The sequence below is a fragment of the Sceloporus occidentalis genome, unplaced genomic scaffold (assembly GCF_023333645.1).
Source record: "Sceloporus occidentalis isolate IW3139 unplaced genomic scaffold, rSceOcc1.0.p SCAF_5, whole genome shotgun sequence".
Classification (NCBI taxonomy): domain Eukaryota; kingdom Metazoa; phylum Chordata; class Lepidosauria; order Squamata; family Phrynosomatidae; genus Sceloporus; species Sceloporus occidentalis.
In genome coordinates, this window is record NW_028316985.1 from 55,191,572 (window position 1) to 55,206,707 (window position 15,136).

Below are 15,136 nucleotides of genomic sequence, written 5' to 3' on the forward strand. Positions count from 1 at the left end.
TATGTGTAAGCCATCTTGGAACTGAAGATACATAAAATAGATGTATATGAGATTGCACTGTCAGGTACATTACATGATACATGCTGTGTACTTCATTAACTTTAACTTAGAAATGGGATTGCTGATCTTCAGTGTTGAAGAGTAATATAATTTTATCTTGTGTACTTTACATGCTGCTTGGGAAAGCCAAATAGTGAATTAGAACTAAGAACTCCTCCCCTCCCACCTTTAAATGTGTTTTAGACTCTGCCACCAATTAGCCAGTTGTATATGGAAGACATTTCTAGTGTTTCTCCAGAGCCTTTGCCACCCCTTCCTCCTCTTCCACCCGAAGAACCTGAACAGCCACCAAAGCCTCCATTTGCAGATGAAGAAGAGGAAGAAGAAATGCTACTAAGAGAAGAGCTCCTAAAATCTCTTGCAAACAAGAGATCTTTCAAACCAGAGGTATTGACTAACTTCTGATTATAGCTACTAGATGACAGTGCACCCAATGTGTGTTATGTTGAGTTTCTTAAGTTTGGAAAGAAATGTAGGCGAGAAGTTAGTAAAATGAAGGGAGTGGGTAATCCCCAAGTCCATTTTTTTTCTTTTCAGTTAAGCTGATAGCTTTCATATTTGAGGGATAAATTCACTCTGAACTGAACAAATAGCTTCAGAGTTAAGACATTTCAAATTTCTGGAATCTGAGCAGTGACTTGATTGGAGTCTTATAGTAGCAATTTCCAAGTTCAGTGGGATCTGTAGTCATTACAGTTTCATAAGGCCCCTAACTTTGCATGGCCTGTGTGGTCTCTCACTCAAAGTATATTCGTACAAAATGTATACTTATTTGCAATATTAGTGGGTTTGAATACCCAACCTTAGCTTGAATATAGTAAGCTACTTTGTTACAGTCTGCTTAAATACCCGAAAGGCTCCAATCCTGTCTAATCTTGGAACCTAAGCAGCAGCAGTTCAGGTAAGTACTTGGATGGGAGTCATCAATGAATACCCTGTGCTGTAGGGTATATATCAGAGGAAGGAACTGGCAAAACCACCTTTTACTATTTCTTGCTTAAGACAACCCTGTGAAATCTATGGGGTCACAATAAATTGACAGGAAAATTGAAAGCGCATGTATGTGCGCACATGCACACACCTGATCCATAACATAATATTTTTTTTAATTAGGAGAATTCAAGTAACAGTGGTCCACCGTCACCACCATTTCCCAATAATTCTAACTCTGTGTCAAGAAGCAATCTTTCAGCAGTCAGTATTAATACAGTGTGTCAACCTCGTGTAAAGAACACCAAGATTATTAGAATACCAAGACCTCCCCGAACAGTGATCACGGTAATAAAACAACTTTTAAATAGTTTCATTTGCAAACATTTGATGTAAATATTGCCAAAGCAAAAATGGTATGTATTCTGGGTGGATGCAATAATTTTCTCAGTCATGTACTGATGCTAGGTTAGATTGGGTCTTCTCTTTTTAACAAGACAGTGAAATTTCTGTTCTTAAAGAACAATATTCCACTCTATCTGTCAATGTAGAGATTTGGGGTTTCTTTAATTTTATTATTTGACTAGAAGGTTAACAATTTGGACAATAGTAATTTCTGAAAATATGGGGAAGTGTTAGTTTAGGGAGTAGAGAAATCAGTGATTTGAACAGAACTAATAGATTAAACTTATGAAAAATTTAAAAAGAAATGTGATTGTACATTCGGCCCTTGGTATTCTCTGGGGGTTGGTTCCAGACCACCACCACCACACCACCATCCATGGATACTGAAAACTGTAGATGCTCTAGTCAGTATTAAATAAAATACCTGGGTGAAAATGTCTCAGCACCAGGAAAACATTCTTCTTGCATTGTTTTCCACCTTCCCACCATGAAGGCTGTGCCAGAACTTAAACTCTTTCCTGACTTTGTTTCCCATCTTCTCAACTTTCCCATCACAAAGCCTCTGCCAGATTTTAAACCTCTTTGCCACTCATGCACCTCACAGAGGGACAGCAGAAGGAGTGTGTCAAAGAGGTGAATTTGAGTGAAAGGGGTTCAAATTCTGTCACAGGCTTCCTTGTATGAAGGTGGGAAACAGAGTGAGGCAGGAGTGTAAATTCTGGCAGAGGCTTCCTTGCGACAAAGCAGGAGTTTAAATTCTGGGAGAGGTTTCCTTGTGAGACAGTAGAAAATGGAGTGAGATAGGGGTTTACATTTTGACAGCAGCTTTGTGGTGTGAGGTTGTGAAAGAGAATGAGGAAGAGGTTTGACTGTGGCTTTTTGGTGGGATTGACTTCCGTGGAGGAGGGAGTAATTGGCTTGCCTGGATCTTGCTTCAAGCTTCCTGGGGCTGCTTCTCAGCTTGGCTATTGCAGGTTAAAAAATTTCTTCATTTCAATCCGTGGTTGCTCAGATCTGTGGATATCAAACTCGCAGATACCAAGGACCCACTATACTTTGCATTGAACTTGGTGTTCAGTTACAAGATGACATAAAATGGATGTTGCATTGGATGTATAGTCAAAATTATTATTATGTTTCTGTAGCTTCCAAAGCACAAATCTGTTGTGGTTACACTGAATGACTCAGATGACAGTGAGTCAGATACAGAGCAACCTAACTGTACCACGAGTGTATTCGGTGGCCTAGAGTCAATGATCAAAGAAGCTAGAAGAACTGTGGAGGTAAGTATTGTTTGCAAGTGTGTAAGCGACAAACCTCTTCAAAAAAATAGAAAACATTTCATTCTCTGTATGGCATGAAGGAACAATCTATATAAAGAGGTTATTCCCTGTGTCCCAGCTGAAAATGTAGAAGTCTAAAGTTCTTTTTCAACAATTTCCTCTCACTTCCATGACACTTCTTTTTTAAAAAAATATTGCTTTGCCAGCTAGACATTTGTTCTTCCTGATTATCTATAACAAAGTAAACCTATTGTTTAACTTTGATTTAAAGATGCAGCCTGGACCCCAGTAATAAATGGCATTATGGATTGCAACCAGCACTTTGAATTGTGCTCAGAAAGGGACGGGTAGGTAGTGAAGGTGTTGTGACAGTGGAGTTGTCTGTTTCCTGTTACCAGTCTTATCATCAATCTGGCTGCATCATTTTAGACCCATTCAAATTTCTGAACTGTTTCTAAAGGCAGCTTTGTGTAGAGTGTGTTCCAGTAATCCAGAAAGGATGTATTCAAGGTATATGTCATCATAGCCAGATCTGACATCTCTAGAAATGAATGGAACACTAGTTTTCACTGCAAATGCACCTCTGGCCAGTTAAATAACCTGGGCATCCTGGCCTAGGGTTGAATGCAGGAGTATATCCCATGTTGCAGACAAGATTGCCTGTTCCCAGATCTGCCTTTTAGCTGAGGAGTACCTCAGTAATGTCTGATTTAAGCTTAAATTTGTCACCACCATCCAGTTCATTATTGAAAGCAGACATTGGTTAGCAATTAGATGGAGAGAGTTGTGTGTCATTGATATACTTGTGATACCCAAAACCTAAATTCTAAACATGCATACATTAAAATGCATGGGAGGCAAAACTGGATCCTGAAGGACTCTTCCTCCCAAGCATGATCACCATTTTCTAAATTCACACCAAGATGGATTGGAGCACTATTGAATAGTGTTGCCATGTCCCATTCCAGAGAGGTGGTCCAGAAAGACACCAATGTCAGTTATATCAAAAGTGGCTGAGAGGGCCAGCAGAACCAACAGGGATATGTCTATGTCCAGCTGTCTATGACGGATAGTAGTATGAGAAACATAACTGCCCTTTGCAGGCCTTGACTGTGCTGGTGGTCTGCTCTTGAGTGGTTTCCCAGTTTTTCAGAGCAGATTTTTAGGGCTGGGGAGTGGGCCTGTAAAAAGGAGGGAAACAGTTTCTGCAAGAGGAAATATCCCTTTGGATACTGGTCACACTTTCTCACCATGCATTTACTGAAGAAAATCCATGTCAGTACAGTGGTACCCCGGGATACGAAAGCACCGCCTTACGAAATTCCCGGGTTACGAAAAAAAATAATTTAAAAAAACTGTTCCGCGTTACGAAAGTTTTTTCGGGTTACGAAAAAACTTTTGGTGCTTTTCGGCGCGATTTCGCACCAAAAAGCGGCTTTCGCTATTAGCGCCTATGGCAATTCGGCTAGCAAAAGTCTTCCGGGTTACGAAAAGGGCAGCGGAACGAATTAATTTCGTAACCCGGGGGACCACTGTATATTAAAGGCTTGTTCTCTCCCCGCCTGCTATTTTTCTTGGTGAAGTAGAAGAAAATGACAGGCATGCTCTAAGACCCAGACTCAAGAGTACAACTATCGGTTTCTAAATTGATACGTTGTATTTGTCCACTTGCTAGAATTTCATCAAAACTGCTAAACAAGAATAAGATTGTCTGAATAAAAACTTGTTACAACCCAGACAACTTGAAAAATCTAAAATTTTCTATGATGGATACTTCTGTTTCTGTCCTTCCTTTCATGTGAATAGGCTCCCAAACAAATGCTGAGCATACTGCACAAGGCCATTAATTGCTTAGAGGGACCATTGGACATCTAATACATGAGTCTGTGCACTTTGATAGCCAGTCAGTTCCATTTTTGCTAAGGTATCAATTCCATACCCATTGGGTGACCCTGGGCAAATTACACTCTCAACCTCAGAAGATGGCAATGGCAACCCCCCTCTGAAGAAACTTGCCAATAAAACTGCCAAAAAAACAACCTTAGGGTTGCCATAAGTTGGAATGACTTCAATACATTCTTGAATACATTCTATATGCTATCTAATTATTAATAAAAGTTTCCTTTGGCCAGAGTAGCCCAAGATAAATCTTTAGTAGGTCAGTAGTTGAAGTAGTTATGACGCACCCTCTCTTTAAATTGCCATCAAAAGAATTACTTATGTGACAGTGGGTCCCCAAACTTGAGCTGACCCTTTTTTAAAAAAAACTGGTTTTAACCTACTGTGTAGGGATGGTGGTAACCTGGTTGTAAATTTAAATTGTAGACAAGCTTTTATTGAAGTAAACTCTGAACTTTATTAAACAGGTAATTTAAACAGATGTTACTTGGATAGCTTTAATATAAACAATTGTTCAGGCACTTGTATTTCTTAGATGGCACTTTGTTGCAAATCAGTCAACTCTTTACACAGTTCTCAAGGACATTCACCCTGCCCTTTTCTCTTGCTTAGTTTCCCTAAGCCCTATCTGGCCACTCAGGCAAAATATAACCCACAGGTTATTTTCACAAGATAACTCCCTAACCTGGAGTATCTATTAGATTATAAGCCCTCAACTCTGGCTATAACCTCAGTTCCCCTCTGGAACATTTAAACTCTCCTTCACTCGGACTCAGCAGAACCCTAACTGAAATTCCAACTGTGAAAATGGAATTTTCAACCTTTCCCGGCTGGCATCTAATTGGCTGACACTCTCTGGCTCATGATTGGCTATTCCCATGCTAGGCCAATCTGTCTTTTAGCTACAGTAGTATTGACTGATCTATCCAATACTTGAGAGATCTACACTTGGGTAGTATTGATCCTTGTAAGCTATGGGGAAGCCCAGTAATATTTTGGATTTAAATTTAATCATTCTTTCATTCCTAGGGAATAAACTTTTATGTCTTCCATTGATGTTTCAGTGAAGGACAAAATGAGTTCTTCCACTTCACCTGAGAGTAGGAGAAGTGTACTAGTATGTGCCTCATTCTTTTGTTCTCATAGGCTTCTTCCAACATGTAGGGATGTAGGGCTATTGCACCAGGTAGTGGAGTTTTCCTACGTTCAGTCTTTTCAGATGGCTGAGAAGCAGACTGTCAGTTTACTATACACTAGAAGGCATTTGATTTGGGGTAGACATCTTTTAAAAGTTTTAAAATGTGTTCAGAGGGATTCACAGCTAGTTACAGAGTTCTTGGCCTGTTCGATATGATTAAAACCTAAAACTAGAAAAGATATACAGGAACAGTTCTGTATTTACTGTAGTCCTAGGCCCAGGAAAAAGTTGTTGTATACGTTCAAGTCATTTCTGACGTACGGCAACTCTGAGGTGAACCTATCACAGAATTTTCTTGGTATGATTTGTTCAGAGGGGATTTGCCTTTGCCTTCCTCTGAGAGGCTGACATTGACTTGCCCAGGGTCACCCAGTGGGTTTTCATGCCTGAGCGGAGATCCAAATTCTGGTCTCCAGAGTCATAGCCCAATGCTCAAATCACGTCACCACACTGATTCCTTGATTCCCTGCAGCACCTGCTCCATTGGTAATGTGTTACTCTCAGTTCTTTACATATTTACCATATGGTTTTCCTTATTGGTGAGGAAAGGAGGGTGAAGACACCCTCTATCCATGTTTTTGAAAAGAAAGTTCAGGTATCCTCTCATTGTTCAGCATAATTCATTAGAAGATAGATTTCTAGCCTCAGTAGATATCCTTAGATAAGACATCATTCTGCCCAGCTAGTGCAAGTTATTACACTGTGCCCATGTGAAATAGCAGTTCCGTTACTGTATTCTTTCAGGCTAACTTCAGTAATTTATGAAATCCCTGGTGATTCCGAGACATACCTTTTAAAACAGGGAGGATATAGGTCAGCTTGTATCTTAATAATGTTAGATTCCTTTCTTAGATGAGAACCATCAAGAAAATGCATATCACTGTTTTGTGCCTGGCACAAAATAGTTCCACTGTAGACAGAATATGTCACCATTGCTTGGGAGGTAAACTTGAGCACAACACAAGGAATATACACTTCTTTAAAGAAGACTGGAGCCATAGACACATTCATCCCTGTAAAAACCCAGAAATCTCCTTGGAAGTATGAGCCAAAGATCATTTGAGCAGACCAATGACTGGGAGGTGAAAAAATTATCCTTGTAGTCCTTGCCATCTTCAGAAGAGGTCTCCACTGAATGGAACAGTGGAAGCCCCTTTGTCCACAGTTGACAACCTGTATAGCTGTCAGCATTGGGGCACAGTCTTGTCTAGATTTGAAGGCAGACTGTTCTTTGTAAGACATTGAGAAACGCTGAGATCTGGATGCTGAAAGAAAAAAATATCTCTAAAGTTGCACTGAATGGAATCTGGGACAGATGCTTATGAGCTTATATTGTGCATGATGCAAGACAGTTTAATGACTTGCTGTGTTATATGATCTAGTCTACCTAGCTATTGAATCAGTTGTCCAATCTTGGAGTTGTCAGGTCAGACAGGCTTCTGGAGATTGAGCAGTGCCAGTCAGAGAAAAGATTGTGTTACCTACTGAAGAAGTAACATTGAAAGTATATGTGAGTCAATGTGGAGTGATAATGCAGAAGAAGTAGAAGAAGAAGAAGAAATTTGGTTCATTCATTGCCTCAGTGTTGGGATGGCTTGTATTTTTGTGAGGATCACAGCTTATCAGGGTGATAATTAGTTGTTGCATTAGAGTTTTTAAAACACATTTTACTAGTCTTAAGGGTTCTCAAGGAGTATTGGAGTACTGCTGCTGCAACATGACATTATGTTTCTAAGTGATACACACACAACAGCCACAGCAATCTCTGCCCTGCTTTATGTGATAAATTGATTCATTTGCCAGTAGCCAAAGCCTTCCCTAGGAGGTGGGCTTTTAAGAGATTTGTCCAAGTGGTCTATTTGTTCTAGGGATCTTTCTACAATGTGGTATTGCTTCAAAACATTTGTACACTCGTCCCTCCACATTTGCTGGGGTTATGGACACAGGACCCCAGTGAATGTGGAAAAACCACAAATAACAAAAACACTATGTTTTTACCCAAGAGAACACCTCTCTAGGAATCTCTAGGTCCTCTAGTGCAACTCTGTCGTTAACATCTGCCTGACATTGACCATAGAATTGCGCTGGAGGAGCTACAAATTACTAGTGGAGTGTTCTCTCTAGGAATCTCTAGGTCCTTGAGTACTTCTGGTTAAAGTTGACCATAGAGTTGCTCTGGATGACCTGGAGATTCCTAGAGAGAACATAATAAAATCCAAGAATAGTCAAAGCTGCAAATGTGGAGGGACGTGTGTATTCTGCTTGCTCTCCTAATCTGTTTGAGGAAGAAACTTGGATATCACCACAAAGGTCCCATCTGTAGGGTACATGTTCTCCTGCATACTGCTACAAATGCATGTAGGAGATGCAAATACATGAGTAAACAGGAATGTGACTTTGAGGCAAGGACAAAGTCATGTTGACAGGATAGTCTATTAAAATAAATTAAGCATCTTAATATCCTTGTTATTACAGATGTCTTTCTATGACATAGTTTACTGGTTCTGTCAATATTCCGGTTTCGTGATAGTTGGGTAAAAATTGTCTTACCCAGTTAGCTCATAGAAGTCCATTTGGTAGGGGTTGTTAAATGTTGTTTGCCTCTGTTTTGGTGTATGAAGAACTAACTCTATCTTGCTTATTCTTCTTCTATCTAGAAACAATTTGTACTTCCTAATTGGCATTGCTACAGCTCCTATGTCTAATAGTATTGGCTCTTTTGGTTACAGGCATCAAAACCTAAAGGACCTTTACAGTCAGAAAAAGAAAATAACCCTGTGAAAACTCCTGAGGCCTTACCAGAAGATAAAAAGATAGAATATAGACTCTTGAAAGAAGAGATTGCCAGGTATATTGGTCTTATACAGTAACAATCAAGAAAATGATTTCAGCTATTGTCAGGGGAAAAATAATTTGAAGATTTAAAACTCTCAGTCTGGGGGCTGATTTGGTAATCCTTAAAATTATTTTGGATAATTTTATTTAAAATTATCAATTTAATTAATTTTTAAATTATTTTGCAATATGGAATGATTCAAGGTGATCAAGACAGATTAGACTTGTTTCTTTTTCTTTCTTTTTTTCTTTCTTTTTCTTTTTCTTTCTTTTTTTTTGCTAAGCATAGGAAAGTATATTTTCTTTTTCCTTTGTCTAAGTATATGTAACCTGAAAATGTTGAATATTTGGAAAATAATGTGTTTAAAATATTTTAGCCGGGAGAAACAGCGTTTGATAATATCGGAACCCTTGAAGGCAAGTTCATCACCAGGGAACTCAGACGCTGAACTTGATGGAATTGGTAGGATAGCAATAGTCACAAAGCAAGTTACAGATGCAGAAGCAAAACTCAAAAAACACAAGTAAGTTTCTGTAATATTAACCCTAAGTAGATGTTTGTATGGAAGGGCAGTCCAGCCTTTAGTTTTCTTCTGCCTACTTGAGATTGTCCATTATCCTTCTCATAGTCCTTTGCTTTTAATAAACTACTCCCATATAATTCCTGTTGACAAGTTCTTCATAATTTCCTTCTGGCTGAGCTCAGCTAACCCAATTCACCTGAATTTCTTAACATCTTGCTGTCTTAACTATTTGTTATTTTTATATGCTTTCTTCTGAATTTTTTCTGGAGCTTCCAAAGCATACAGTGTATAGCCACATTTCCAAATTTCAGATATGGTACTTAAATTAAAGTAGTTGAAAAACTACCGTTGGTTTCTCATGCCATAGCTTCACATTCATAGGTATTATTTGCTAAACATTCTAGACATTTCTTGGCTATTCATGTATTTGCCCTAAATATTGTTAAATATTAGCATAATATTATTATGCATCACTTGAATAGCAAACTGTGACTCACATACTGTGCTTGTTATCTGACTATATACCCTCTTTTCAGTAAGTCAGCTTTTTGTTAGATATCAGCCTATGTCCTGTAAGGATGGGTGGAGTTATAGCTCTACCCACTTATTCAGGTATTAGTTAAAATGCTAATTAAGGCTGAAGTGTTGGCACTTGCAGTAAAATTGTTCTTTGCAACATACCTTCACTTTTTTTGTTAGCCTTATGGTCTTACTCTGGAAATCTTTTGCTCAGATAGTAAAACAAAATGCCTAGATTTCTAATGGTTTTGATGATGGCTCTGATTTTACATAGTTTTATTTCTTAATTCTGTTCTGTTAGACTTCTTTTGATGAAGGATGAGTCTGTGCTGAAACATCTCCTGCAGCAAGAGGCAAAGAAGAAAGAGTCTGTTCGTCTTGCTGAATGCAAGATTGCTAAACTTAATGAACAGCTGCAAGCAACAGAAAAAATATTAAATGCTAATAAGATGTTTTTGAAGAAGCTTCAAGAACAAGTAAGTTGTCTTCTGTTACTGTGTAAATACTCAAGTTTATATAGCAGCTTTCTGGGTCTTCTGATCTTATTAGATATGTTTAGTGCTATTTTGTCAGTTTATTTCTATACTTACACAGTTTGGTTCAGTGTATCATTTTTCTGAAAAATGTTAAAATGCTTTAGATCCACAGAGTACAGCAACGAGTTACAGCAAAGAAAGCGCTGGCATTAAAATACGGAGAAGAGCTTGCTCGAGCAAAAGCATTGGCTAGTAAAGAAATTGGAAAACGAAAACTTGAACAGAGTCATTTGGGGGTAAGGTTATACTTAGGAACTTAGCCTTACAGAAACGTACAAGAACTTGATCCATATTAGACTTACTGTATACATTCATGTATAAATTTAAACAATTTAGTACAAAAATTGGCCCCAAAATCCTTGCTTGACTTACCAACAGGTCAGTATTAGTACTGTACTTTAGTAGAGTGGTGAAAGGTGGGGGTTTAGTCCTTCCCAGCAGCACCTAAAAGAAGCACTGACCCCCCTCTACTCTCTCATCCACTCAGCCTTTTAGAGTAAGCAGAAACAGTTATGCCTGCCAGAATTGTATAAGTTATTTGGCATCATTTTCCTTTGCTTTGTCCTTTACGTCCTTTGTTACAGGCCCCTAGGTTTTATCCTCAACATCCACTGGTCATATTAAAATCCATAATTTTGACCCCAAAACCTGCCCTCGACTTACACCCGAGGTCAACTTGTAGTTGAGTATATATGGTATACTGTTCCAGGTTTAGGCCAGAAAGCATGATTACAATGTACAGAATGAACTTTCAATCATACTTAGTTGGTAAAATAGTAAATTCCAATAGTAAATAGTTTGATTAAAAAAGAGGAAAGATTGCTGAACCATGGGTATTGAGTAAGATTTAAGGAACCTTTTTTGAAAGGGTTTGGCGTTCTTTGTTTAACAGCAGCCCTTGTTGATACATAGCAAACTATTTTTGGAACAAATTGTCAAAAACAGTTTGTGATTGCACAGTAGTTTGCCCGATAAAAAATGAGAGAATCAAAAATTTCACTAAGCAGGTTTCAGCTTTTCGATGCTTTTAAAATAACTTGTTGAATTCCTGTTGTTAATATGAATATCTTCATCTTGGTTTGAATCATTTGAAAAATGAAAATGAACACAAGTAGAGGTAATTATTGGAAGGTAAATGCTTATGCTTACTATGGCCTGTTACAGATGGGCATAAAAGTACGGACTGGGTCCATATTAGGGTTAGAAAGGGGCGTCACTTCCTGACGCCCCTAACCCTAGTACGGACCCAGTCCGTACAAAATGGCGGCGCCCGTTCTACATGGGGGCTGCCATTATGTCACGACCGCGCCGCCTCTAAACAGGGTGGCGCTGTTGTGACGTAGTGGAGCCGAGCGAGGGCGCCTAGAGTGCCCTTTTTGCGGCCTCGGAAGGAGCTCCGTTTCGGAGCTCCTTCCAGCTTTGCGTTGCTGGGCGCAGTCTTTACATGGCTGCGCCCAGCGACACAGAAGAGAAAGGGGCCAAGCGGCCCCTTTCTTCTCCTCCCCGCTGCCATCGGGTGTCCTTTCCAGGCCGCGGGGAAGTGGCCTTTTGCAGCCTGGAAAGTGGCGGATCAGGGCCTTGGAGGCTGCCGTTGTGGCAGCTGAGGCCCCGATCCGGCAGGGGAAAGGGCCGGTTACAGGCCGCCCCAAACGGGTGGTCTGTAACGTGCCTCAGTTAGGATAATACTTCTTATTACTCTTAATTCACAGATAACTAAGTGGCTGTCTACACGGCCTGAAACACCTGTGTTCCCCCTTGGCCTCACATTGTCCAATTTGGAGGTAGCAGGCCAATGCCCCAGGGCCAGGTTTGGGCTGGATCCTGGCAGACTGGGCATGGATCCAATTGATTTGGCCTAATCCCAGGGTAAAAGGGCCTTAACCGAGGTCAAATTTACCCGTTTGCTGCATCATTTCTTGGAAACCTTGAGGCAGACCCTGGCTGATCAGATGGCCCCTTGTGTCCCTTACCTCCATTCTTCGTCGCCACTGATGAACAGACCTCTGTCACCATATCTGAGGTGGAAATGGCACATGGCCATTTGGGTGCAGCTAGGTGCACCATTTCCATGTCAGATGCGCCAAGAGGAGTCTGCTAGGGAGTCTAGTTGCAAGGATGGAGCAAGGCAAGTGATATGTGGTGTACCATGGTGTGGGGATGGGAGTGTAAACCTATGCTAGTCCAGAGACCGATCCTGGTTAACACCCAGGGCAGGAAAAGCAGGGGCCAAGCCTGTGCTTTCCTGGCTCATCCGCTCAGTCACCAAATCATGCAGATTTTCAATTCTCTAAAATTATTTGTTGTGCTTGGTGGTAAACAAAGTAGTGATAGGGAGAGGTGAAGAATAAAAAGTTGACTAGTGTTCAAAAATTTAGAAGCTTTGCTTTTAGTCCCATTATTAAAATTCAGACAAAGCTATCAAATCTGTGGTGATTTTGGTTTGCACCTGGACCTCCTAAATAAAATAATAAACAAATAAATAAATAAACAGGTAAAGAAAGAGTGTTTGATCTCCTGTTCTTGAAAATATCAAGTTCAACTGTAACTGAAAGCTGTCTCCATACTTACGGGTTATGGTGTAACAGAAATTTCATTGCTTCAATGGGCAACTGTGAGATGCTGGGGTTGGCACATTAACCTTCCCAGGAGACCTTGAGCCACAACTTTTCCCCTACTGCCAAAAGCTATTCTTTTTGTCCCAATATGCCCTCCATAAGCATATGAGGGCATGAGGGTGGAGTTTATCATATTTTAGGTTCAGGAGAGGCTTTTTTTTAAAATACAAGAAATTATTGTAAGTAATTTCCAGTTTACTTCTGGGTTTTTTGTTTGTTTGCTTGTTTGTTTGTTTGTTTAAGAAAAAAGCTTCCCCTGGGCCTAAAGCAGCCAGGGGGAGACCTTTTTTTAAAACCAGAAGTAAACTGGAAATGACTCAAAATGTAGTGAAAATGCCTCCAAGTCCCCTAGAAACTATATGGGGGCTATTTTTTTTACTCTTGAGCAGGGACCACTAACAGCCCTGGGGGCTGCATGCTGCCCATGGACCACACTTTGCCCACCCCAGGTTACATGCACATGCATGTTCCACTCAGGTTGGAAAACACAAGTAGAGAGATACCATGATGGCAGGATTCTCATAGGCAGCAGGTTAGGCACAATGTGGAAGAAGTGCTGCTCTAAGTAGGCTCCCAGCTTGATCCAGAATGTCTGCTGTTACGTTAAATTTTTATGGAGTGCTATAAGCTAAATGAGTAGTTTACCTAGAAGTGAAGTCTTGCTATGTGGTCCACTCTTGTGAAATAACTTTTAAGAACTATTGCAATGTATTTTATTAAAACTTTGTTAAGCTCCTTTAAATTTTATCAACTTCATACCATGCCTTTCCCCCAAACCAGAACTCAAGACTAATCTGTATGAAATAAGCATACATGAAGTATAAAAGTCAGCCTTGATGCCAGTCAGAAATTGGTGATTGCAAGGACTATACCCCTGACTCAGATGGGTGAAATCTTGTCTCTGACTTGGTGATGCACCTGTGAAATAGATATTGTAGTCAGTAAGACTTGTTTCTGTGCTTGCTGCCTACTTGTGAAGTACAGAGAAGCTTACATATTTCAAGTGTTTGTCAAAGAGAGCCTAAACAAAGCTGAGGCTCCTCCCAGATTTGATGCTGCTGCAGGAAGGCAGTGTTGGGCTTGCCACCATGAACAAAATTCGGAATCTTTGTCCATGGTTAACACCATAATATGTGCCTGGACCTAGTATGGGTTTCCTAGTATCATAGAAGCATAGAGTTGGAAGAGACTGCAAGGGCCATCCAGTCCAAACCTCTGCCATGCAGGAAATCTAAATCAAAGCATCCCTGACAGATGGACATCCAGCCTCTGTTTAGACCTCTAAGAAAGGAGACTCCACTACACTCCGAGGGAGTTTGTTCCACTGTCGAACAGCCCTTACTGTCAGGAAGTTCCTCCTAATGTTGAGGTGGCATCTCTTTTCCTGTAGCTTGCATCCATTGCTCCGGGTCCTAGTCTCTGGAGCAGCAGAAAACAAGCTTGCTCCCTCCTCAGTATGACATCCCTTCAAGTATTTAAACAGGGCTATCATATCACCTCTTAACCTTCTCTTCTCCAGGCTAAACATCCCCAGCTCCCTAAGTTGTTCCTCATAGGGCATGATTTCCAGACCCTTCACCATTTTGGTCGCCCTCCTTTGGACACACTCCAGTTTCTCAACATCCTTTTTAAATTGTGGTGCCCAGAACTGGACACAATATTGTTTTCCATCTGTATGTTTGTTTCTTGACAGCCAAACAAAATATTGAAATTGGATCCATTATCAAGCCCTAAGAATTCAGCAGAGCTGATTGCAATGGAGAAAAGAAGACTACAACAACTGCAGTATGAATATGCTCTAAAAATTCAGCAACTAAAGGAGGCCCAAGCACATCAGACTAAGGACCGATTAAATATTATCCCTGTTATGGAAGAAGAACCTGAATTTGCACTTCCTCAACCTTCCCTTCATGATCTAACCCAAGACAAACTGACCTTGGACACTGAGGAGAATTATTTTGATGACGAAGTTTTGTCCAACACCAGTAGAGAGCGAAGGAGGTCTTTCAAAGAATCAAATTCATTTACTAAACCAAATCTTAAGCACATAGATACCCCCAAACAGGAAACTACAAACAAACTTTCTAAAAAGGCACTAGAAGAACCAGAACTCTTTCTGGGTCTGAATATTGATGAATTGAAAAAATTGTATGTGAAAGCTGATGGCTTGGAAGTTGTCTTGAAAAAAAATACAACACTTATGATCTCTAATGAAGACAATTTATGTGGGAAGGTAATTCTGTGTACTAAATAATCCAAAATACTATGTTTTTAGATAGATCATTGTAGCTGTAGTTTTTATGTGGTTAAAATAATACATATGTATCTCTTT

At 40.0% G+C, this 15,136-nt stretch overlaps 1 protein-coding gene across 4 annotated transcripts in view; it reads left to right on the top strand.

Moving 5' to 3' along the window:
• ZFC3H1 (zinc finger C3H1-type containing) overlaps positions 1 to 15,136 on the top strand; it is a 54,452-nt gene that overhangs the window by 11,666 nt on the left and 27,650 nt on the right. For 3 of the 4 annotated variants that reach the window (XR_016281231.1, XM_089524102.1, XM_089524103.1), the window contains exons 8-15: positions 244 to 447; positions 1,174 to 1,338; positions 2,541 to 2,678; positions 8,505 to 8,623; positions 8,988 to 9,134; positions 9,955 to 10,129; positions 10,294 to 10,425; positions 14,498 to 15,037. Coding sequence is in view for 3 of the 4 variants with exons in the window: in XM_089524102.1 (XP_089380228.1) it covers positions 244 to 447; positions 1,174 to 1,338; positions 2,541 to 2,678; positions 8,505 to 8,623; positions 8,988 to 9,134; positions 9,955 to 10,129; positions 10,294 to 10,425; positions 14,498 to 15,037 (1,620 nt within the window). In the remaining variant the exon portion in view is untranslated. The remainder of the gene's footprint in view (positions 1 to 243; positions 448 to 1,173; positions 1,339 to 2,540; positions 2,679 to 8,504; positions 8,624 to 8,987; positions 9,135 to 9,954; positions 10,130 to 10,293; positions 10,426 to 14,497; positions 15,038 to 15,136) is intronic. The other variant, XM_089524104.1, reaches the window with a different exon arrangement.